General features: G+C 33.8%; 1 protein-coding gene across 4 annotated transcripts in view; it reads left to right on the top strand.

The window, feature by feature from the left end:
• LOC143253072 (uncharacterized) overlaps positions 1-25,189 on the top strand; it is a 72,257-nt gene extending 47,068 nt beyond the window's left edge. For 2 of the 4 annotated variants that reach the window (XM_076506268.1, XM_076506270.1), the window contains exon 7: positions 15,584-25,189. In XM_076506268.1, coding sequence (XP_076362383.1) covers positions 15,584-21,483 — 5,900 coding nt within the window. In that variant the 3' untranslated portion in view covers positions 21,484-25,189. Of the gene's footprint in view, positions 1-12,965; positions 13,057-15,583 lie in introns of those variants that run through there. The other 2 variants (XM_076506271.1, XM_076506269.1) reach the window with 2 other exon arrangements.
• The last annotated feature ends 2,053 nt before the right edge of the window (positions 25,190-27,242 follow it).

Raw genomic sequence — 27,242 nt, 5'->3', positions numbered from 1 at the left:
TTCCTACAGTGAAAACAGTAACAGTTACAGCTTCTTGCTGACTTTCTTCCATCTGATGCTAATTTCAATGATAATGGTAGTTTCGTCTATCTTGCTAAATGACAATGTAAAGTTCAATTTATTATGAAGTAGCTCTTCTTCCCACATCCAGTACAAATGCATTATTTCTCTCTTCCAAAGGTATCAGTGAGTAAAGGCGCTATCAACGTTTAAGATAATATAAATATCACAGGCAAACTAAGGAGGTCCTGCCTATTCATTGAGAATCACGGGGGAGGAGTCATAGTACTAGGATGTGTTGACTGCTTTCTTGCTTTCAGCAAATATTGAAATCAATATGAGACATTTATTACTCACTTGAAGAGAGCAGTCTGTCTGAAGGACAATCACAGCATCTGCTACTACAGGTTTTTTTCTCTTGCAATCTATCTGAAGTCATAATTTTTTACTTTACCACCACAAAAACTATTTCCATTAAGGTAAAATGATATCTTACAACCAAGTGATGCTTTAATATCTTACAGTGAACTCCCTCTATAAATTTGTCAATGAGGCTATCCTCACAATCTGCAAATGCGATGATTTTGCATGTAAATGGCACAGATCATCCACATAACTGGCTAAGTTCTCTGAAGACTCCTCTTTCGAACCTTGAATATGACATGATGGACTGTTAAGTTCTCTACTGAGTCAAACTGTTTTGCAATGTGGTTACAACAGTATCCTATTCGTGTGGTTCTGCTTTGCTCAAGTCCTCAATAGCATTTGACTGTTCAATCGCAAGGTTAGATGCTGCACTGTCTGTTCCCAAGTTAATCCATTGAAAGCAGTAAACTCCCTGAAATGCTTCCGAAAATGATCTAGATTCTGTTTTACGAAGCATATAAATATACGGGATGATATTTATTTAGACTTTATCAAAACTACCTATAGTTTAAATATAAACTTCTCATGGCTAACAGCAAACAGAGATACATTAAACATTGAGGGGCAATACAGTAGTCTTGCAAAGGGACCTCAACACTTACATTATTGTCAAATCTCTTCCCCTCACCACAGAAGGATGAGTTACTGGGGGTAACTCATCAATACAACTTCAGGCTTTTCCTTGACCAGTGACTGTTCTTGTAATATATCTCACGACCATAAAAGCTCAATCACAGGTCACTATATTCACAAGTTCATAGCAAAACAGTTCTGGCTCGTGGACATTATCCACCTGTAGAAATTTTAATCTATTGGCCATCACAGGTAGCGATAACCAGATAAAAGGTTAAAATAAATTAGTCAGCTATTGTCTAAGATTTTTGTAAGTACTTATTCATCAAATCTCACACACATCAGACAATGATAGTCAAATTTTCAAAGGAAAAAAAGGACTTTTATAGATCTGATAATTATCTGACAACCAATTTTCTTCAATATCTAACTTTTATACCTGTTTATGAGTCCCATAACTTGTGAAAAATGTAGCTTCCTTGCATTTGATATATGTAATGTGAGGAAATTAAATACAAAAAGTGCATCATTCTTTCTGTCTTTGTAGAAGGCTTTAATGATTGAAATATGTAGTAGGACGTGTATAAAAATGTTCAGACAAATAAAAGAAACTATCCCACCTCCACGTTTTCATATCATTAATCAAATAAACCCTTATGAAGGTGGATGTGTCTGATAATCACTTTAGGCATTAATACTTTATGAGTTTAAAAAAGACAATAGTGCATCTTGGTCAAAAACTTGGAAAATGGAACCCCCATAATTTGACAGAAGCCAACCTCAAAGCAAGAGTAGACATTTGCACTTCTCTGCACTCTCGTGAATGTAACTCACTTTTTTGGACAGGTTAGTGACTATAGATGAAAAATTGATATATTATAAAAACGTTAAGCGCCGCAAACAATCGGTCAGTGCAGGTAAAATGGCTAAAGCACAACCAAAAATGGACCTCCACCCAAGGAAAGTCTTGTTAAGCAGTTGGTGAAATATTGTTAATGTGATTCACTTTGAGTTGTTGCTACTCAATGTAACGATTACATCAGACTCCTATTGTAAACAGTTAGAGCACATGAATATTGCACTGAAAGAATATAGGTCTGCTTTGATCAGTAGCAAAGGTGTTGTGTTACACCAGGATAATGCACAGCCCCATACAGCAAGGATCACACGTGCAAAGAGTGAAGAGCTAGACTGGGAAAACTTACACGTCCTCCTTATTCTCCAGACTTTGCCCTATCTGATTATCATTTATTATGAAGTCTGCAGAACTATCTAGATGGAAAAGAGCTTGGAACACATAAAGATGTCAAAACTACCCTCTCTACATTCTTTTCCTCCAAACCCCAAAATTTTTTATAGAAGTGGCATTTAGAAGCTTGTGAATCGTTAGCAGGAAGTTATTAATAACAATGGAACATACATTATTGATTAAATAACATTAAAAGGGTTTGAAATCTCTTTTTCGGAACCTAAAATCGTACATTACTTAATGGATGACCTGATACATTCATCCACAGAAAATAGACACTTCTAAGAAACAAATCATGTTGTAATGTCACCAAATCTTCTCCTTTCAACTTACTATGTGATATTCTTAAGTTAATCAACTTCCCAAAAAGCAATCAGGTGGGAACTGCAGAGTATATGAAGGCTCACAGAAAAGGTTTTGCAAAGTACGATCTCAGTTATCTTAACCTAGACTTTGTTTAAACAGTTAGTAAAACATACAATAATTTAAATATATTTTGAAAAAATATATATCAACTAAAGAGATGGAAATCAAGTGTTGTGCTTGCATTTTACAATATGAGAATGAATATTAAAAAAATTGTTACAAAGATGATAAATATATAAAGATCTAACTGCAATGCATGAAATTGTTTCATGAGTCTCTTAAAGTTGTAATTTGATTCTACACTCAAAAATAAAAAAGTTAAAACAGAACTATTTCGAAAACATGTGCTATATTTATTAATTTCATGTAAAAGGAACCCCAGCAGCACCCCGCTAGAAACCAGGTTTCGACACCAGTCGTAGGCAAAGTACAGATAGCCGATTGGTTTGCTTAATTTCAAACAAACAAACAAATCATGAAGAAGGAAAATTGAGACCGAATTCAGAACATTATTTACCAATTAATTTGTATCGTTTCTAGCAAACAGCCTGTGAGCATAAATGCCATAAATTCTGTTCTCCATTTGTTAGGTTTATTGTCACGTGAGGATTCTCAAGCTACACGAATTAGGTTTTATTGCTAGGAATTTGAGTACTGCCATTTTTTAAACAAATAGTAGTTGATGTTATATGTTTTAGTTTTCTACCATTTCTAATGGTTCTGTAAACTTGTATTTAAATCTGTGTGTCTTATGTAATGGTGTTTCTTTTATGATAAATGTAACATCTGATTTGGTGTGTTTACAAGATTGTAGATCTTGTGCTATTTGGAAGCTAAGTCACCCTGGATGTTGACATGAAACAAAGTGAGATTATGAATCTTGACTAATTAGAAATTAAAACTATTGGTATAGTTGATGTTAAGTGTTTTCTTGTTATTTCGAATATAGTAGTTAGAAAGTTCTCCGTACGTTCTGATTTACTCATTTATTCTAGGAAATTAGGTAGTATATATTTTTATGATTTTAACAAATTAGACTATATATTCTTCTTGTGTTGTTTTCAGTGTTTCGTCACTTCTTAGTCTCTGGCTGCTTTTTTTTTTTTACTTTTGCAGTAACTGATTTATAAATTTGTTTGTGTTCTACCATTATAGATGTTGGAAGAAGTAGTTTTTGGTAGTTTGCACTGGTGATTGTACTGTGGTCATTTATGTTTGCAATAGTTTTTGTGCGTATTTGTTGGCTGATGGTTTTGTGCATTAGTTGTCTGTGTTTGTGTGTTTGTATTTTGTCTTTTGTTATAAATATTAGTTTTATTTTATGCAAATTTTGCAACTTGTAAAGCAGTTTTCTTTACTGATGTAGCATTTTGGCTTTCTTCCCATTTGCAGCATTTATAATAACAGTATAGCTTTGTTTTACGTTGTGATTTAAACCTCAGGCTTAATAACATGGCTGTGGTTTAAATGTCATTGCTACATGTCCATAGCGTTGGCAGTTGTAACACCATCTTACCATGATTGCAAGAATTTTATCTTCTCCCACGTGGTATAGTTGGTACAAAAGGCTTAGCCCTTCGTTATGTTTGGTTTTTTACTACCACTTTTATTAGATTTGTGACGTTTATGATCTTTGTGATATGATTCTTTCGACCTTCGTGTAGTGTCTATCAGTTTTGGTCTCTGTCTCTTTTACCTTATGCACCTAGATGGAGTAATTAATCCCTCTTGTGACAGGTTCTAGACAGAGGGTTGCTTCTGTGAAGATGGATTCATGTGTTTCCCGGTTTCAAAGCATCCTGAGGCCATTCTTGTAACAAATGTTTACGTTTTTGGGTTCACCCTCCTTAATAAGGACTCTGTTGCCAAGCATTCAACTGAAAGTATGTATTTATTTTATTTACAGTGTATGATTTCTTTAACCATTTCTGGGTCTCTGTAGGTGTTTGCTATGCCTTTTATAATAATAACGTTTTGGAGTGATGTTGACGTTTGTGCGTTAGTGCCTGGTTCTTTTGTATGCGCATTCCTTTTTGTAAGTAAGTTTTGTTGTTATTTTTTCGTGTGGCTATTATCGTCACTTGTTTCCATGTCGGCCCACCATGAACAGGTGGGTTAAAGCGTTCGACTCGTAATCTGGGGATCGCGGGTTCGAATCCCCATCACACCAAACATGGGGGGTGTTATGTGACGGTCAATCCAACTATTCGTTGGTAAAATACTAATCCAACAGTTGGCGGTGAGTGGTGATGACTAGCTGCCTTCCTTTTAGTCTAACATTGCTAAATTAGGGACGACTAGTGCAGATAGTCCTCGTGTAGCTTTGCACGAAATTCAAAAAACAATACAATGCTTCCATGTTTGTACTTTTTTATGTACTTGTGTTCTGTAGTGTTTGTGTGTCTCGAGTGTGCTTCATGTCAGATTTCAACATTTGAAAATCACTGTCATTAATAGGTATACTAATGATCAAAATACTCTCTTTTAAGACCGTTTTTTATATTGATCTTTATCCAGGTTTTTTATATCTCCGGCATTTACATTATCTGGATTTCTAGTAGATACTTGAACAGGATTATTTATGCTTTAAATTTAAACATCTCTTACTTACTTACATTAATGAGAGAACTTAGTATTATACTACGGTCATCTAAATAGACTTACCAGTAGGGATTGAGCTCGATGATATTAGTTCACTCTTCATCTTTCTCGTTTTGGGTTTACTTTTATCTTGTTAAATGAATATTGTATGTTACCATACATTCACTTACACACCACCACATCACTTGGTGTATTGTAACAGATATTTTATCCTGCTATCGATACCTTCCGTTGGTGTTCTTTTGGAATAGTATGATGTCTGCCACTGAACCCCTGTGGATTGGATGAGCCTGGATGAGAAAGGGTGCTGATATATTACTGTTGAGATATATCTGCACAGCCACACCATCAAAACCGTATACCCTGAAAATGTAATAATGTTATTGTAAGCACGTCCTTCATAAAAGTATTCCAACAATGCTTATAAAAATATTCTGTTTTCTTCTGTATTTTTAGCAAGGTGTAGATTGCACCGGAAAAATAAAGTTATGTATACCTGCTATTTTCTAAATACTCGAGCATTTCAAAAAACAAACAAATATCAGTATAACTATTTTCATGTCCCTATTCTAGTCACTTGTTGTCCATTTGTTCCGGTGATCGAGTAATATTCTGTAATTTAAGATTAAATAGAAAAGAGACAATTAAAGAAAAGTATGTAGACGTGACAAAAACACCAGTTTTTTGCTTAATATGTCGTTTCATATATTATAAAATATTTTGGGTTAAACAAATTAACACATTAACTTGTAAAACGTGTCTAGAGGTTATAAAACATCTTAAACAACTAAAGATAGCATAACATTAGGAAAAATGTCACCAGTATTAGTCAAACTTTTTAACTATCTGAAACACAAAATGATAAACTAAAAGAAAATATACAACATTCCTTGTATCAAAATGCTCAAGAAAGTAAAACAAGGATACTAATTATACCCAGAAAAGTGATAAAAATATTAGAAACACGTAATATTCATCATATAATTACGTTAATGATAACATGGCACTGACGTAATTATTGGAAATAGGTATAATAAACCGTTTCTTCATTTAATACCAACTCACTGTCCAACAGTTATTGTTAAACGATGTTACTGTTAAATTGAAAAAAGAATTTATTGTAAACAAAGAGATTTTAAGTTTAGAGGGTATCTTCTCAAAGCTAAATACAACATTAGTACTAATGAGTGAATACTGTTAAAGCTAATAAGCAAAATGTGTGGCGGATATTCGAACTCGCGACCCTTATATTAGTAATTAATCATTCTAACCATCTCGCCATATAAGGCCTGCTTAGGGTTACTTTCGTGATATGTGATATAGTTGTCTAAGCTGCTGAGCAATGCGTTTTTACTCAGGTTTTTCTTAAAACCTTCAAATGTGTTGGTTAGAAACCTAACTGACCCAAATAAGATACTTAAGTGTGTAAGAATGATGTATTCGTAGATTTCCTAACTCTGTGCGTTTTTATTAGCATGTAATTTTGTGTTGTTACTGTTTTTTTCTTTTGTAATTTTGATATTGGCGTTTTATGTTACATTTATCCACGCTGAGTAAACGTATTGAATCATTGGTTGTATTTAGATTTTATATATTTTTGGTAGGTTTTCTAATTATATCACCTTATTATTGTTAGTAAAACTTCTATGATGACATGCTCGTTGCTAGATTTTATAATAATTTTCATATGATGGAACCAGGTTACTTTTAAGTTATATATCAGTCCTAGGAATTTTGAGGATGTTGTTACTTGGAGAAATGTTTAATCTAGGTATAAGTCTGGTATGATCTTTCGAATTTTGGTTGATTTGATGAATAATATTACTTACATTTTGTGTGTATTGATTTTTATTCCCTATTTGTTACAATATTTTTCAATTTCTTTTAAAAGAGGTTTATGTTTACAGGCTGCTGTTGTTGATTTTAAGGAACTCTTAGAGATAGTAACATCATCTGCAAATTGTGAGAATAAACTAACGTTTGAATCTTTTAGAGTCATGGTGCTGGCATTCATGACGAACAGTATAGGACTAACTAACTCTTCCTATGTGGCACCTCCTTCTGGAGTAAAGTACTCCGAGTATGTGTCTACGACATTAACAGTAACATTCCTATCTTCTAAAAAGTTGAATAACCAACGAATAATTCCGCGCGGAAGACCTGTTTGGGATATTTGGTATGTTAGACCGTTTTGCGTTTGTAGTTAAGCACAGAGCTTCATAACAGATTATCTGTTCACTCCCAACCACGGGTATCTAAACCCGATTTGTAGCGTTGTAAGTTCGGAGACATACAGCTATGCCGCTGGGAGCAAAACCGTTGTACCAAGCACTGTAAAGTTCATTCTCGACGTTGAGAAAGATTGCAACAGTGCATTTCTTTTCGTTGTTGTTGAAATTATAAATTATATCTTCTGGGAACTGAATTAAGTGCTCTGTTGTTTGTAGTTTGTTTTGATTTACGACTTAGATTTCCCATAGTTTGTTGGGTTTTCAAGATAAGCTAATCATCTCCTATTTATGATTTTTTTTCTAAAACTTGTCTATACTACTGATCAAGCTGACCGGTCTGTAGTTTTCCGAATTATTTACCAATTTCTCTTCCTTTAAGAACGTAAGAACTTCAGCTTGTTTTCAAGTGATAGGTATGTAGCGTATTTTTTTTGTTTTTGTTTTTTGTTTTGGAATTTCGCACAAAGCTACTCGAGGGCTATCTGTGCTAGCCGTCCCTAATTTAGCAGTGTAAGACTAGAGGGAAGGCAGCTAGTCATCACCACCCACCGCCAACTCTTGGGCTACTCTTTTACCAACGAATAGTGGGATTGACCGTCACATTATACGCCCCCACTGCTGGGAGGGCGAGCATGTTTAGCGCGACGCGGGCGCGAACCCGCGACCCTCGGATTACGAGTCGCACGCCTTATGCGCTTGGCCATGCCAGGCCTGTAGCGTATTTTAAATGATAGATTGAATAACTCTATTAAATGTGCGTACAATATCAGAGGCCCTTTTTTGAGAAGTATGCGTTGTATTCTATCCTGCCCAGGAGCTTTGTTTTCCAATTGTCTTTTGTTTGCTTCACCTCTGATGTTGTGATGAGTTTAATTAGATGTGTGATAAATGAACTTGTTCAAATTTTCTTTACGTAGTTTCAGTATTAAAGAATGATGTATGTGAGTTTATTTGTTTTAACGTATTAGCTGACTTTATTTATAAAATAATTGTCCATATGCAATCCATGTATATTGAACGTTTTGTGTAACTGTTCTTTGAGAGTTTTTGTTTCCTGTAAATTTGCGTATCGTTCTTTATAATTGTGTTTTTAACATTGGACAGTCGCGTTTACTGATTTTTTAGAGAACATTTTAGGTCACACTAAAAATACTTTGCATCTGTTTTTGTATTTAACTTTTGTATGTAAGTTTTCCCAATTTTTATACTTTAGTTTCTTAATTTCATTTTATATTTCTTTTTGGGTAAATTTATTTTAGATTTTAGGCTTGGATTTCTTGTTTTCCATCGTTCCTGTGTATTAATTTTGTATGAGGTCTTCACATATTGTGGATTGTGCTGAGTGGCAAATTTGGTATACGTGCGTCTGCTGTATTTATCAGACTCGATATCTGAGCTACACAGTGCTAATTAGTATGTTTGGTAAAAGACTATATCTACAAAATATTCGATCAGTTAGCGTTTTGGTAGTTGAAGTTCTCGGAATATACTGGATGATTGTAAGTTGGTAAGACACACATTAGAAAATGACTGCTGTCGGTGGCCTATCCAACGTCAAATGAAGTGAAAGAGTTTAATATTGCAAGAGAACACAAACAGATATATAAAATATTGCAACTTTGGTATCCTGAGCTAGCACACTGTACTGTCATTTAGTAAGATGGTATTAGAATCTTTAAAAAAGCGAAGAAGTTGTCGTCCACTATTGATTTTACAGACAAATATTGTATTTTTACTATTTAGGTCACGTATAATTATGTATTTATTGTTGTGTTATATATTATTTAGAAATGTTATATCAAGAGGGCTGTTTGGTGGACAGTACAAGTCACGTATTGTCATAACTTGATTATTCATTTGGAAAACGTTGTAGCCAATGATTTCGATATATGTTGCAATGCTTAACTGATAAGCATTATTTATATACCAAAAGAAGCTTCATTTAGGTAATCTGGTATGTTACGTTTATAGTGTTTATATAATACACTCTCTAATTTAAATAGTAAACCCGCTTTTGGATATCGTAGGATGTCTTTGATCTCATGTCACTTGAAAACTAAGATTCTTTGTATGCTAGTATGTAGAACGGTTAACATGTTCATTGTCTGAGTAAGTGATTCATACTTTTTGTGGGTACCTATGGTGTTTATAATAAGAGAGCTTTTTATAGTCAGTAGGTCCGTTGTGTTGACTGGCTTAATGACTTTTATCAGTAAATCTACAAATACGCTAATGAAAGATGTGACCATGTCTGTGTGTACGTAAGTAGTGTTGTTTGTGCAGCGTGTTTCATTACTTGGTTGTACGTTGTACTTGCCTTCCTTGCGAGCAATCGTTTAGGCAATAGGGACTTCTCAACTGACCTCAACGAATGTTTAGATTAAACATGGCGTGTATTTAGTTTAGAGCAAATTATAAAATTTGCATCATGAATAAATTTCATATATAAAATAGAGTGAGATAATTACTATCTAGTTATGTTAAATTTGATGCTTCAGACTAATTAACTTAGACTAATTATTCGTTTATGCGTCAACATTGAATGTCATTTAGTCATTACGCAAAGCATGCAAAAAGGTACAGTAAATAGTTATATTAGTTAGTTATCACTATTTGATTCCATCACGGAACATAGGGCCGCAATCGCTTGCGGATTCTTCAACAGGTATTTCAGTGAGTAGGTTGTTAGCCCACTGCACCGAGCCGTCCCTAATTTAGTAGTGTAAGACTAGAGGGAAGGCAGCTAGTCATCACCACCCACCGCCAACTCTTGGGCTACTCTTTTACCAACGAATAGTGGGATTGACCGTAACATTATAACGCCCCCACGGCTGGGAGGGCGAGCATGTTTGGCGCGACGCGGGCGCGAACCCGCGACTCTCGGATTACGAGTCGCACGCCTTACGCGCTTGGCCATGCCAGGCCCAAATAGTTATATTACGTATTGGTTTTCCTCGTATTACAAATAATAAATTGACAAAAATAAATTAGTTATATTTTTGGAAAGGTGAAATATATGTTAGCTTATGTATTTGAACATTATTATAACATTTTGCGAAATAAAATACATTAAATGATATTTTACTTTACTCAAAAATATGTCTTTTCTTTTTTCTTTATCATTGAAGATGGAAACGAGTCTAACAAACGCTTAGGACTGTCATTTTATCGGATACTTAAATTAATATTAAGAGCATTCTATGTGTTTGTCTTTTAAACAGTTTATGAAGGTTTATTATTATGTTTTTAAAATCCTGACTAATTTTGTTTGTTTTTAAGCGCAAAGTTCTATTTGTGTTCTCTCACCACAAGTATTAAAACTCAGTTTTTAGCGTTGTAAGTCCTCTGCGCTACTGGGGGCATCCTGAACAAACTCATGACTATTGTTAATCACAATACAGTTGAGCTTCTAGTCACAGTTATTTGAATCCAGGGTAACCGAAAATGTACTACAGATCATAAAGTAACGTATAAACTGACACCGAAACTTAAAAACTTTAAGATAAATATTTAACTGAGCATCCTTTATTGTTAAAATGTGTTGAATATTGAAGAAATTAACATTCAAACCATTTTATATGGATAACTTATAGTTTTCTACATCGAAACAAGACTGAAGATACTGTAGACATTATTTACCCAAACTACAAATCCCTATTTTGACTCAACCAAATGTAATTCTAGGTAATAGCATGGGACCAAAATAGGGTTTGTAGTTTGAATAAATAATGTATACATTATGTTCAGCGTTGTTTCCTTACTTTTTTACGATTCATATTTTTAGGTTTTTTGGAATAATCTTTTTATTTATTTATCCTGTCTTTTTATTATCCAAGAAATAGGATAATTAGCGAATAACTTCTAGTGGAAGTCCAGTTTTGAACACTTGATATTTCAGCCCATTTTGCCATACACCATTTGATGCTTTTTCAACATCGAGAATGTAACCTACAGTAAACTCTTTTTATGTTGACGCTGTCTGTTATTGTTTCAGTAAATCGAATTTGGTAGTCAGTTGTTTGTCTTGATTTTTGAAAGCCCTTTTGAACTGTTATTAATTTTGATGTGGTTTCAACAAATGCCAGAAGTAGTTTAGTGGTAATTTTTTCTAATACCTTTTCCAAGCAACTGGTTAAGCTAATAACTTTGTAATTTTGTAAATTATTCGTCAATTTTTGTTCCTTTTTGGGAACGTAAAAACACTTGCATGCCTCCAATTAGGTATATAACCTAATTCTAGAGATAAGCCAGATAAAGCTATGAGATATTCGTACAATATTTAAGGCCCTTTTTTATTATCATGCTTTGTATTATGTCTTCTCCTGGTACGTTATTTCTATGTGTTTTACTTATTGTTTTCTGTGCTTTTGGTAAAGTGATGGACTGTAATAATATTTGTGAATCCTTTTTGTATTCGTCTTTATTATTATTTTTGATTATTATGTTTCCTTTTGTGAATGAATAGGTAAGTGCTTATCGTTTTTGATGCAGCTATTAACTTCGTTTAGGAAATTATTGTCCATATTATTGTCATTCCATGTTTTAAATTGTTTCTCGAATTGTTACTGTGGGCTTCTCTGAGCTACTTTATTGTTACATTTCAAACTTGAATATTTGTGTTGTTACCTCAGATATATGCTGTTACCTGGAGTACATAAAGTGGTTTCAATGGTCTCTTGTATCCGTTTCTGTTGTGCACAAAATATATTCTAATTTTAGGTGTTTGATTTCGTTTGTTATTTAATTTTTAGTGTATTGATTTCAATTTTGTAATTCGAGCTTCGTGTATTTATATAAAATTTTCTCAGTTTTCTACGTTCCACTATTTTGTTGAGAAACTGTTTATGTGATTCACACTTTTGGTGAACTGAATTGTGTGTTTTAAGTTGTATACAAGTGTTAGCTGAGTTTATCAGGAACTCAGTATCTGCACTAAAATTTGTTTTATTTGTGATATTTTGTTTACTTCTATGGTGACTTTTTGTCAAATTCGTATCTAATGCATTTTTTGTATTTTAAATTGGAAGGTTGGTTTTGGTTTGAAATAGAAGACATCCCATATCGGATTATAATGGTCATTACAATCTTTCCCTACATTAAAAGATATAAAGTTGTTATAAATAAGTGATGAACGCGTAGAAAAGTCTAGGATATCTTTTATGTGATAACAGTCGCTTGTATGTGTTTGGGTTGATTCATTTTTGTTTCTTCCGGATATTCAGAATATAATTTGTCATTGTTACTAGCTGTTCCTCATCCAAATATTCCATATATACTATTTATATCTCTTATTAATATATGTTTGTTATTATGTTTTTAATGCTGTACAATAACTTTGTATCTAGTAGTTGCATGTATGATGAACGGTATAATCTAGCACATATTATATAATCACCAGATATATACATCAATAAATATATTTTCGTTGATAGTGTTGAATTGGACTTGACAAAGTTTGTTTATAAAGAACCATAATATCCCGTTCACTCGTTTTTCTCTCTACTCTGGTAACAGATTATCTCTAATGTATGATGTTTTCGATCCCATGGAAACAAGATCATTTTGCATTATGATGTGAAGAACTGTGTGTATTATTCATTATGTGAAGAGGTAGGTAGTTCATAACTTGAGAGATGATGTTTGGAAGAAGTTGTATAATTTTACCTTTTTTTTCTTAAGTTATTATGATGATATTATGTTCTGAGTATTGTTAGATCTGCTTATTTTTAAAGATAAAATGCTACTCAATACTTTTACTGTTCATGAATGATATTCTATAGCATCTTCACTTGTTGTGTGTTGCTTCCTGTTGTTGTTTTTTTTACTTATTTGGTTGTCCTTGTTCTTTTCATGACTTGCTACTAGTGAAAAGGTGCAATTGTGTTTGGATCAGTTTTGTTATTATGCTAGCGTGTTGTTGATTGTCGATAGTAGTTGGATTTTTATGTTTCCTGTATAATAGTATTTGCGATCGTTAGTTGTACTGTTTTGTAGTTGTGTGTTATTTATACTGCTACATTCTGTTGTTTTTATTACTTTATATTTTTTTATTCTTTATGTTTCGCACAGTATTCTTCACTACAGTTTCAGTACTTAGATTTGTTGTTGGTATGTAGGTAATCTTATGATTTCTTCCACAACCTACACATCTTCCCTGTGATATGCAGGTACCACAGTATGATACCATTCTGTATGTATAGTTTCTTTATTGTCTGATTTAGTTTTGGTGAAATTTGTGTCTGTTTTAGTTAGTGATAATACTGTTTTTTTTCTTTCTTTGAATATTTTACTTGGAGAGAATCAGTTCCACCGTAACTTGCTTGACCTATATTTGCTGGTGAATGCTCTTATTACAAAGGCCTTTACCTATGACCCCCTTCCAGGAATGTTGATTTTAATATATCATGGCTGAAATGAATCTTGTAACCATAATTTTAACACTGAGTTACAATATGAAGCCTCAGCCGTACAGTGAAAGTGCCTCCTCAGGCTAATCGCTTTTTATACATATTTTGTTTTGGGTTTTCACCTTTGTATTTCCTTAGTCAGGTGTGGTTCCTTATACATTCCAGGAATATTATGTATTATAACTTTATATTTTGATGCTGTTTTATTCACTCTTTCTTTCTTTCTCCAGTTTTTTGTTTGTAATATTATATATTTCTGAGTTCCCTCGTGGTTTTCTTTGCATTGGTTTATGATACATTCCAGTATCAAACTTCTCATTCTTTAATACTTCCACGTTATTTATTTAAATAATCAAGACATTTGTTTACCTGCGCTTCATTCTTAAGTACAATAAATGTATCATTCATAAATCTTTTATACATTAATGCTTTAAACCATCTAGGACATTACTGTAGTCAAATGCAACACAAAACACATTTGCAAGTATAAGACCGAACTGAGCTCCACACTAACTGCATCAACATGAAGAAAACATGTGATTTTTGTTGTTATTTCTCACACATGAACAAAATATTTCTTTTAATATACCCTCAAAACCACCTTCATTATTATAAATCAAACTTACGTATTGTTCAGCGGTCTCATCCAATAGTATATTACTGACTAACAATGTTACATCAACACTAGCAGTTACTACGTCGTGATCGAAGGTTATAATTATAAATCAGCAAAACTTTTGAGCAATGGTTTAAATGACCTTGAAAGAAAATTTCGGGTTCCATAATAACTTGCAAGAATTAAATTCTGATCATGAAGTACTAATTGCCAGAATATTTAAAAACAGTTTGGTGTTTACATACAGCAAAAGTAAACCAAGTGGTCTGAGCGTTCTAGAGTATCTATAGAATTTACTTCAAGAAGACTGGTGGATAGAATCAAAGAGAACTGTTTACCAAGCTTTCTTCACTAGTAAAATATACTGTATGAACAGATATTTTGAATAAAAAATTTAATAGGTTAAATAATAGGAAGCACGTAGAGTGCTTCAAACTTGCACATGCATTAAAATGTTCGACACTTTAACATACCTTGGTAAACTTTGTTCCTTTATTCGATCCAGCAGTCTTCTTGAAGCAGATCTTACAAATAGTGTAGAACAATCGGACAATTTTTACACGTAGATAACGTTGGAGTGGTTTGGTTTACATAGCTGGTTTTTAAACACAAAAATAGTTCCTTTCTTATTCTAATGATAGGTTTAAGCAGGTTCTGAGGCATTAGTTTGTAGCAATAACCCAGTAATTCTCGAACAGTTTAGAATTATTAAAAATGCCGAAAATGGTTATGTTTTAAGAATCAAAGAAACTTTGACATATAAAAACTTAAATTTTGGAATGAAATGAATATTCTGTTACTGGAAAGTTTCTTCTGAATGTATAACGAAAATAAAATATTACTCTTTATTGCAAAGATATATTGAGATTGTGCCTAAATAAATACTAAACGAAGTAATGTTATATTGACTTAATAGAACAATGAAATAAATACTGTGCTTTGCAATATTTGATATTGACATCTGAGTTGTGTAAAGTAAGCAGCAGTGATGGTTAAAAACCATATTGTCTTAGTTATCACTTCTTCAGAAAATATACATGATATTTGTCTGATAATACGTTTTTGTTACTTGAAAATGTTACGTATACATTCACATATATATTTTTGTTCACAGAAGCAACCGGATTAATTCGACAACTCCTAACAGTTAGTCCTGCTAAACGAGCAACTATTGTAGATATCTGCACAGATTCGTGGGTAAACCTTGGATATGACCATTCCCTCCTTCAGATTGCAGAAGATCTGTCCAACCTGATGCCCGTGCGACTTGACAGTCTTCTTGCTCTGGTGCCTTCTTCTTCTGCAACTAATTCACTCAAGAAAGAAGACTTTCCTGTGATTCATGTGCAGTCAGCAAGGGAAAGATTAGATGACTATTCTTCTTCCAGTGACACTTCTGTTTCAGAAGACGATAACTCAGAAAAATTGTTTGAAGGAGAAGATGGTGAGACCACAACTGACAGTTTTGCCTTTGTTACTACAGAAACAACTGAAAATATTTTTAAAGATGCCGAGGGAAATCTCATACCATCTCAGATTTTCGAAAACATTCATAAAGTTTCTGCCATGGAAACTGTAGGATCGAAACGAAGGTCAGAAGAATCATATAATAACAGTTTACAAAACATCTTGGTAGTTGACACCAATGAACCTCAAATGTTACTGAAAACTATGAACATGAAAAACAAACCACCTTTCACTTGTGCATATTTTGGGGAATGTTGCACAAAAATGCCTTCTCAGGAATTGGTGTCAACAACAGAGACAACTGAAAATGGAATATGGAAAACTGAAAATTTAAATCAAGGAATATTTCACAAAGAATTTAAGATTGAAACAGAAAAGGGGGTATCAGATAGTAAAGAATCTTGCCAGAATGAACCAAATTTTTACGAAACTTTTGAAAATGAAATCACGACTAAAGAGATAGATGAAGCTTTAATTGCTACCTCATTGAATAACAATTGCAAAGTAAATGCAAATTATAGTAAGGACAATTTATCAAAAATACCTATGATGGCACTACAACAACAAGATATTTACAAATGTATAATGGAAAGTAAAGTTAAACTTGACCTTTCAAACAAGGAACATCGAACTGAAAATCCTGCAAATTTTCAGGGTGAAAATTTTCTTTCAGAAAATACCTCACATTTTGAGAGATCTAGTAATTTTTCTGATGAGGAAAATAACGTTTCCACAGTTACAGTAGATAAAACTGGACTTAATAACGACCTTGTAAGTGAAGAAGTCTCAAATATGAATGTTTCGTCACCTGATGATAGTTCTTCAACTATTACTTATAAACAACAACCTGATTCAAAGAGTATGACTTCATCAAAAAGTGACTTTCCCACAGAAATGATATTCACTAAAAAAAATTCACTTCAATACCCTAGAATTTTCAGTTTATCTACCACATCCACACAAAGTACCAAGAACAATGTTACAACTTCTACAAGCCCTACTAAAAGTTCCTCTTGGTCTATAAAACCAACTTTCTGTAAAATGGCACATGAATACATTTTACGTAAGAAACCTTCCAAACATAAACGTTCAAACATCAAACCTACTTCAACTAAATCTTTTGCAAAACGGGATAGTTTTCCTTCAAAAGGTAAGTTAGAAATAGATAATTCACCTCTTAAAAGTACTTTTAAGAAGGAAAAATCGTCCATTAATTCAAGACCAAAAACTTCAATGGATCGTATAAACGTTTTGCACAGCAACGAAATATCACTAAACAGCAACTCTTTTGAGCAGATCATACAGAATGAAGGTAGGCTATCTGATCAAATTAGCACTGCAATACAAAGCAAAGTACAAAATCAGATAATTACTCGACATGACGTATCACGTGAAAAAAATACGAAAAATGAGAGTGCCTTATGTAGCCAGAATACAAAGCATGCAACAAGGCGCTGTAACAGCAATATAGCTCATACAAACACATCATATAAGCAAAAACTGTCAAATGAAAACAATTCATCACACATAGATAGTCATGAAAAACAACTGTTTATACAACTCAACAATAGCATCGATTATTCTCTTCAAAAACCAATTAAACAAGAAAAAACTAGAAAAAAACATTCAAGTAAAATACCAGCTGTTCAAAATGTTGAAGGTTTCACTCAAAAACCTTCAGTGAAGAACAAAACAATTGTAATAAAAAGACAAACTGTGCTTTCCAGTGTTCGAGGACCAGGTAAAATTATGACTCCTACCCACTTTGAATCGCCAAATTCTTTACCACAAGGACAGGAGTCGAAAATATTGTCATCTCTCAGGAATATTTCTAATGCAAAGAAGGCCTTTGAGAAAAAAGTGACTTCTCCAATTATGAATCCAACGTATAATTTAAAAAAAACAAATAATCCAAAAACTGCTTCCTCTAATAGTACCACTAATAAATCCACAACTACTTCCATTAAACAATGTTCCACTCCTTCAACAATTGCAACCAATATTGCTGAAGTGAAAACTAGTTCTTTAAAAGTAAAGGATTCTTCTTCATTTAGATCTCCATCGCGAATGAAATATTCCATATCTTCAAATTTACCGCAACCTTTATCTGTCAAAACCAAAAAAAGTATTTCACCATCTTTTGAAAAGCCTATTAGAGGATCTATATCAAATGGATCCTCACATACGCGTAGATATCCAAAAAATATATCTTCTCTCAAAACTGCTTTTCAAAGATGTAGTAGGTCTGAGATGTCTTGTTCTTCTGAAAGTAAACAAAATTCTCAACTTTCAAAAAAAAATAAGGGATCAACTCATGAGACCCGTGTTATCAATGAAGGTAAGCAGACTATAAAAATCTCTCAAAAACATACCGATAATGATTTTGAAAACCAGTCAAAGAAAGAAATGAAATATACAGAAAATACTGTTCAAAATGTAAGTCACTTGAAAGAAGTATTGAAAAATGAAAAAGATAAACTTTGTGTTGAATTTAAAGTAAACGAAGAATCAGATAATGCAGATATATTTTTTAAAAAATCAAGTAACTCATGTGAACAACTGAAAAATAAACAAATTTCTCCTGTGTATTCATATAAATCTAACGAAAACTTGGAACGTAAAATAGAGATTTCTGAGGATTTACATAAAAAAGGCGATTTCATAGCAAGGCATTGTGATAAAACCTCTACCAAAAGCACAAATGAAGCAAGAGAAAAAAAAATTGCTGAGTTGAATTGTCAGAAAAATACATTACTATTTTCTGGTAATGATAGTACCAAACAAGAAGCTAAAATTACCCACAAAAATAAAGAAGGTATAATTAAAAAAACGGCACAAAATGAAGTCGACTCAAATGATTCAACAGATATTCAAAAAAATATGGACATTCAGATTATTCGAAGAAATAATTCTAATGATTTGATAATACCAGGCATTGCACAAGAAACAAAAAACATCATTGATGCAGAGATATCGAAAGTAATTCGAGATGAAGCCACGTCTAATGGAGACAAGTATAATACATTTGTAGAAACAAAAACATGTTCAATGAACACTCAAGCACAAGAAAACAATATTCTTCATCACGAGGAAAATATTAAAGCTTCTTTGTCTTCTGAAGGTTCTCCCGTTGAAAACATACAAACCTATGAGCAACAAGAGTCATTTCAAAGTATGGAAGCGACGGTGAAAGAACAGCTGGCTTATGTTTTATGTGAAGGTCTTTCATCACGTGAACTTAATCAGAGAAAACAGAGAATTATAAATGAAACACTGAAAAACAAACATTTAGAAAACGATGTAACAGGCATGAAAGTAATATCTGATTGCAAAAATGAAAAGGACGTAATTGGAATCAGCAAACAACAGGTACCATCTAAATACATAGCTTCTTCACGCAACTACAGCACCCCTGAGTTTTACCGGGAAGAATCAGGGATGGCTTCTAAAGTTAAAACAGGGGTTGTATTAAAACCAATATCCCATTCAACTCCTGTAACACCTCAATTGTTGCGTAAGACATACTATACAAATCCAAATTGTGTTACAAGCAAACAGTCACTAACAGAAAATGTTGACACGCAGTTTAATGAAAATTCTAAATATTTAAACAATACAAAACTGTTGGTTCCTAGGAATTGTATTAGTTTGTCTTCTAACAGTGTGTTAAGTATAAACGCAAGGAAGAAAACCATTCACGCAGACAATAAAAACTTGTGTCCAAAAGATGCTTCTGAAAATCTATTAAAATCCGTTGTCCTATTTACTGACAATGGAAATGCCAATAAAGAATACGAAGGACCATTGTCTGTAACTAGAAGCTTTAGAAAGATAACCTTCAACAGCGATGACTCTTGTGTTACAGAAACAGCTAATACACATGAAGTACCAGATGGAGGCAGAACCTGGAATAAAGTGGAAAAAGAAAGTAAGAGTAAAAAACAAATAATCAATAGTAATGATAGCTTCGAAAATATAGAACATGTCAAACTAAAAGATGTTTCAACTGATATTCGAAATTTTGAGAGTCAAAGTTCCTTTAGCTCTAATGATACTTTTGAAGAAGAATTCGGCAACTGGAAAAGTGTTTCAGCAAAGACGCGTGTAGAAAATAAATTTCTTTGGAAGAAAACAAAAGATCAGTATAAACATACGTGTAAAGATAATAATCTCGGAGCAAAGCAATTGCTTTGTGTGAAACATTTGGGTGATCAGTCTAAAGACAAAGAATCTTCAGACAGTGAAGACTGCTTGGATATTCACTTTGAAGATACTAAGGCTGTAATGTATAGATCGCAAGGTTTATGGCAGTTTTTACAGACAACAAATAAGGATTCAGCCAATCATTTGGAGTCTTTCAAACATCATTCCGAAATTTGTCTCCCTTCACTCAACCAGCAACATTATGTTAATGTACCATCAACATGTCAGCAAACGAATACTAAAGTCAATTGTACAGCACGTTCTGTTAATCAAGAAGCACCTGATGAAACTCTCTTTATGGGCAGAAGTCATCAAGCACCCTTCCACATAATTAGCATTGCTGAATCAGGACCTCTTAAATCCGGTCCTAGTTTATGGACATTACATCGAAAAAATCAGTCAGGAAGGAAAAGTTCTCATATAGATAATCCAACAAATCAAAATGATAACAGTACTGTTAAGAATGTGACTGAGAATAATTTTCAAGACGGCTGGAGACCTTCCAGGGAAGTGATTAATATTCCAGATGAAGTTCAAGAAGAAACAAGTAGAAATCAAGATAATATTATTATTAAAAATGCATCAGTGTATGGATCTGCTACACATAAAACCAACCAGCTGGATTCAAATTCTTCAAGAGGTGCGTATGTACAACTACCTGTTGGCAGCAACGCTACCCAATCATTACAGAAAAATAACATTCAACCATTTGCTTCTCTAAAAATGCCAAAATATCGGCGACAAATAGTCGAAGATTGGCTTTCTAGAACAGCTTCGGGGCAAGAAGATAATAACACTAATAGAGAAGATGACAAGAATGTTAAGTGTTGTAGTAAGGACATTAACAACACACTGTTATGTGACATTCAACAGAAAGCAGAAAAGAGCAGCAACTTTCAAAACGAAAATGAGGTACTAACAACATTTCAAATTTCAACATCAAATGTTCCAAAAGAAAGTGAATACCACGTGAGTAAGAGCACATTGAATAGAGACCAGTCTGTTTATGATTATCCAGATCACCCTCTAGGTTTAAATTTTGAACCACTCATTTGGGAACGTTCAAATATTGCTTCAGAATCTTGCCAAAAAAATCACCAGCATATTCATTATACACGTCCACTTAGTATAAATGTAAATAAAGATACTGCATCAGACGAGGAAGAACATCATACTGAAGAGCATTTGCTAGTCAGGAATCAAGAAAGGCCAATCTTTCTCATGAACTTTCCTTCCAGGAGGCAAAAGTTGGATCATCAAATATTTACACCAAAATGTAACAGGAATCAAGAACCACTTGGTAAAATCTGGCAGCTACAAAGTGGATATCATCATGTGATTTAACAAAGACTGCTTAGTGGATCTCATAGAGAAATAATAAAAGTGACAATATTATTTGCAAGATTATCACATAAAACATGCCAAGTAATGATAAGTTTTGAGAAAAACGTGAAACAAAACATCTTGCTCTCTCAATCAAAATAAATTTACAAAAAAAATGATAGATCCTCTCAATTACAGGAAAATCACAAAAGAAAACTCAGACTTTACCAGTTAAAGGAAGAATACAAACAAAATACCGGTTCTGGTTCACCTATTGTAATCACTCTCAAACTTCAAAGGCTTTTCAAAAATAATGTTTTGCATGCGTTGAAATTTGCACTATAAAAGACACTCCATAAAAAAGACCGTACTAGAAAACTTTAGTTTGACAGAAAATAAACAACGATATCAGATTATTCTACTTCCAGTGGTGGTGTCTCACTGAGTTTGTTCCTACACAGTGAAGACACAGAACAGGATGAATTCATCAATTAAGTAAGATACTTTGTAATACTTTTGCAGATGAATATCATAAAGTTTAACAAGCTAAGAAAAAGAACAAAAACTATGAGAAACGAAGAATATTCTATTACTGAAAAAATACTTCCAAAGAACTTCTATGCTAGGTTCAGGGACAACTGTCAAGGCAAAATATGTCTATATAGCTTCAGAGATGTTAACCTTTCTCAAGATCTGTTAAAGACTGGCCAGTAGGGTGCGTCAAAATACAAAAAGTTGTGACACTCAGTCGCTCGCTTATAATTTGATTCCATTCAATGAAAAAAATATGCTAGCGTAAAAATCAATACAATACATTAATATTTAGGGGTTGCGCAATGCGCACAAAATAACAACGTGCTTCCGGAACCAAACGAAAAGTTGGCATTAGTGACAGGCTAGCTTCGGCTTTAGACAGAACCCAGATCAGTGACCGAAAAGCCGCGCAAATTTTGCTTCCTTTTGCAGCTCATATTGGACATAATATCGAGGATCTTGCCATTAGCTCAAGTTCCATAAGGAGGAAACGAATTACTAACCGTACTCTTCTAGCAGCTGAATTGAAGGAAAGTCTTTCTCCAAACGTTCCTTTGACATTACATTGGGATGGTAAGCTGATGCCTGACTTGGTTGGCAGAGAGAAGATCGAACGTTTGGCAATTTTAGTTTCAGGTGAAGGTGTAGAGAAGATTCTTTCAGTGCCCAAGATTGATAGTGGGGATGCAAATTCAGTAGCTTCTGAGATCGGATCAGTTTTAGTAGAATGGAATGTAAAAGACAGAATTAAATCGCTTTGCTTTGACACCACGGCGACCAATACAGGATCCAAATCTGGCGTCTGTCTGAGGATTGAAATGTTACTTGAACGTGAGCTCTTGCACCTTGCCTGTACACATCACATTTTGAAGATTCTTCTGAGCGCTGTATTCTCTACTCTCGTGATAGAGACATCAAAAAGTCCAGATATTACTTTGTTTTTAAACTTTAGAGATTGTTGGCCTAAAATTAATAAAACTAAGTACATAACAGCAGTAGAAGCAATGCCACTCCGAATACAGCCTTGGAAGGATGATATTATTCAATTTTGTCAGAATCTCCTTCAATCTCATCAACCACGGGACGATTATAAAGAGATCTTGGAATTAGCTGTCATTTTTCTTGGCTCTCTTCCACACGGACGTTCTTCAGTTTCTTTCCGTACTTCTGGATGGCTCGAGCAATATATTCTCTAAAAATTTGGATGTTCCAAGAGGAGTTTGGTAGACTGCAACCACGGCCTGCTTCATCTCGTGTTTCATTTGACGCACATTTCTGCAGCAAACTTGGCGATTTGTGTGTCTTTATAACTAAACATTATTGCTCTTATGGTTTACAGCTAAGGATGCTTCCGTGGGAGCTCGAAGGGACCTTACACTACTCAAGGAACTTGCATTGCATGAAAATCATATGATTAAGGAAGTTGGTACAAAGACAATGAATCGGCATTTATGGTATTTATCTGAGGTTGCAGTTGGGTTTGCGCTCTTTGATGACGATGTAACGAATAGCGACAAACTCAAGATGGTCTCAAATATGAATACCGTGAAAGGATCTCCTAGGACAACTTCACGTTTAACAGTTGATGCTGCAAGCAATGCTGTTTCCAGAAAACTTCCAGGTTTTTTTTACCTTGGCAATGAAGAAAATTTTCTACCATCTGGATATTAGTAGCGCATTTTTATCATTACCACCGAAAGAGTGGAACGCCTCCGAAGAGTACAAACAAGGAAAGGACAGAGTAAAGAAACTTTTTGTGACAAATGACGCAGCTGAAAGAGGAGTAGCTTTAATTCAACAGTTTACGGTAAAGGGCCGCACCAAGAACGAAGATCAATTTCAGTATATGATTCAGGTGGCAGAAGAACATCGGCGAACATAATGCGAAGGGGACAGGCAAGATAAAACTTCAATGAAATAAATTTTTCTTTCAAGTTTTTATGTTTTTGCTAATTGTATAATCAATAAATATTAAATAATTTAATTACCATTAACAATGTAATGTAGGGTAAATTTAAGGAAAATAGTGAACTTTGCGAGGGATGCGCGACCCCTAAATACTTCGCGATTGAAATGAAACTTTGTCTATGTTCTTTTCTCATGCAGTAGCACAACTGAGCAAAAAAAAAATTGGGACATTTTAATTTTTATCCTTTATCCGCTGACGCACCCTACTGGCCAGTCAGAAAGCGTGCATAGTCTATTCTACGCCGATGACATGCTTCGTTTAGACTGTATCTGGATAACAATCGGGTCTTTATGAAACTTTTTTGAAAAAAGATCGAGAAAACAACAGAGAATAAACAATGCCACCAGTTCATTAGAAGGCTACATAGAGGGTCCACTCTCCCAAAACTTGTCAAAAAAAAAATATTTATTCTTAACACCAATGATCAAGTACTGTATAAAAGCATTCGAATACTAATACTGCTGCATTTTGTTCCTGAAAATCACGATAAAGCGTCATATTTAGCAACGAGGAGAAACGAAAATATAGAAATAAATGTGGTATGCACTTTATGAGCCTAGAATATCACATATCTTGGAAATAGAAAGCATGAGTCTTCCTGAGTGACAAATGCTTGTTACAAACCAGGCCATTTTTTTTCGTGATTCTAACCTAAACAGTACTATAGACTGTAGTTATCAAATTATTGTTTTTATTTTTATAGAGCAAAGACACATTAGACTATCTACTATGTCTACCACTAGCAATCAAACCCCGGATTTCAGTGATGCAAGTTCGTAAATTTACCGCTGTTCCCCCGAGGAACATTTTAATTGTCCCAGGTATTTTGATTACGATGAAATATCAATAACTCGAACCTAATTAGTGATTTCTAAACTTTCATTTCAAATTATGTGAAAGATTTTGAAGACAATTTTTTATCCAACGACATTAGTTATTCATGAACTTAAACGGCCCTGATAATTACGACAATTAGCTCTGTACAAAATAAGAAATAAAAACCCTGTTTATAATAATTATTTTCGCTTAAAAATGACATGTCATACATGTGAAACTCAAGTAACGACCATTATCTTCCCTGTGTATGAATCTAAAAACACAGAAGCACTTAACAACATCTGCAACTTAGTGTCTTTGATCACAAAATAACTCAACGTGGGAATAGCATTGAACAGAATAAATGCTAAGCTAGTTAACACTCCTTATACATAAACAAAATAATAAGTTCAAAACTTTAAAGTTAATTTAAATAAATTTTAAGCTCTAATGCTTGACAAACAATAAACAGCAAATGAAAATTCAAGTAGAGCAAGATAAAGGAAAGCGAAATACGAGGGCTGTTCAAAAAATACGCGGACTGACGTCATAGAACAAAATGTACTTTATTTAGAAGTTGCAGGTCTGGGATTCCTTCAAAGTACTCTCCTCCCCAACGCACACACTTATCCCAACGGTGTTTCCACTTGTTGAAACAGTCCTGATACGCTTCTTTTGTAATGTCCTCCAGCTCCTTCGTCGCATTTGCCTTAATCTCGGGAATAGTCTCAAATCTTCTTCCTTTCAAGGGTCTTTTGAGTTTGGGGAACAAGAAAAAATCGTAAGGAGCAAGGTCAGGTGAGTGTGGGGGGGGGGAAGAACAGTGATCGAGTATTTGGCCAAAAACTCACGAGTTCTGAGGGCTGAATTTCGCAGCAACGCGGTGCATCTTCAATTTTTCGGTCAAAATCTCGTAACAAGATCCAACTGATATCCCACACTCTTCAGCAAGCTCCCTGACAGTCAGACGTCGATTTGCCCGCACCAGGGTGTTGATTTTGTCGACGTGTGGGTCGTCAGTTGACGTGGAAGGACGTCCAGGACGCTCATCATCTTCAATGGACTGTCGACCATCCTTAAAACGTTCATGTTACTTGAAACATGCCGTACGCTTCATAGCAACATCACCGTAAGCCGTGTTAAGCATAGCAAAAGTTTCAGTCGCAGATTTTCCAAGTTTAACACAAAATTTCACAGCAAGTCGTTGCTCCTTCAGGTCATTGATTCTGAAATCCGCCAAACGAAAAAATCGCACTTCACTTAAAACCGCGTAGCTAATACACAAATGAAGATATCTGCAATCGAGAAATGGCGTCGTAATCAGCTGATCTGTGCGAACCTAGCGACACCAAGTGGATTCCCCTGGAACCAACTAGAGCCGCGCAATTCAAACAGTCCGCGTATTTTTTGAACAGCCCTCATATGCAAGAAAGCAGAAGTTATTTTGCATTACGGAATTTTGCTTCGAGTACAAAGAACGTTGTCAACTCTATTTTATGAAATTATTTGATTATTATTTTCCTTAGATATTTATTAACCTTCTAGACAAATAAACTTATGCATTATAAAGTTTTTGAAACATATAGTTGTTTCATTATTTCAGAGTAAAATATTTTTATAAAGTTCTTGTTTCCTAGGTGTTCATCGATTTTCGTTTTTGTTTCCTTAGATATTATATTCTTCCGTCTGCTATTCATATGAAACAAACTAAATATCAAATATTAAAATTGACAGTACACAATCAACAATACAACATTGTTTAATAGAAACTGAATAATATAAGTACTCGTATAAATATAATAATCAGGAGAAACAAAACATTTGATCTTTCAAATTCTACAATAACATCTGTTTTTCATGGTAAAATAATATTATACAACAAAATTAATTTTTTGAAGTTTACGACAAATTGGATCAAAGAAGTTTTTGCTAGTGTAGTATTTTGTGTAAATCTTGATGTCCTAATAACAGAATGTAAAATGTTAAGAGTAAAAACCAGGTGTTTAAGTATAGCATATAAAACATATGTTGGTGAAGAAATTTATAATGTGACATCCTGGCTTGAACACAAAGAATTTGGATATTTACTGCAAATAACTTAGATACAAATGTTTACTCTTTCAATGTAAGCGGATATTCCATTTCAATATTGCCTTGAAACTATATTCTCATAAAAAGCAAAAGAAAATCATATGTTTTCTACCTTGCTCGCAAACTAAGAGATAAAAAGTTAAATATTCTATCTTATGTTAAGTCTCAAAATCAAAACACTTGGCCAACAAACTTAGCTTGAGAACTGTTATATGTACATAGTCTCAAACAAAGCCAATAAGGAAGAAATATGTTCTATATAATTTCTTTATTACATGAGTACTGGATAATAATCCCTAGGCAATGAAAGGTAACACATTGTTGATGATAAAGGAACCATCATACATGAATACAGGCGTAAAACCTTTAT

The sequence above is a fragment of the Tachypleus tridentatus genome, chromosome 6 (assembly GCF_004210375.1).
Source record: "Tachypleus tridentatus isolate NWPU-2018 chromosome 6, ASM421037v1, whole genome shotgun sequence".
Taxonomy (NCBI): Eukaryota; Metazoa; Arthropoda; class Merostomata; order Xiphosura; family Limulidae; genus Tachypleus; species Tachypleus tridentatus.
The sequence above is the reverse complement of the archived record's forward strand: the minus strand, read 5'-3'. Positions and strand labels throughout refer to the sequence as shown.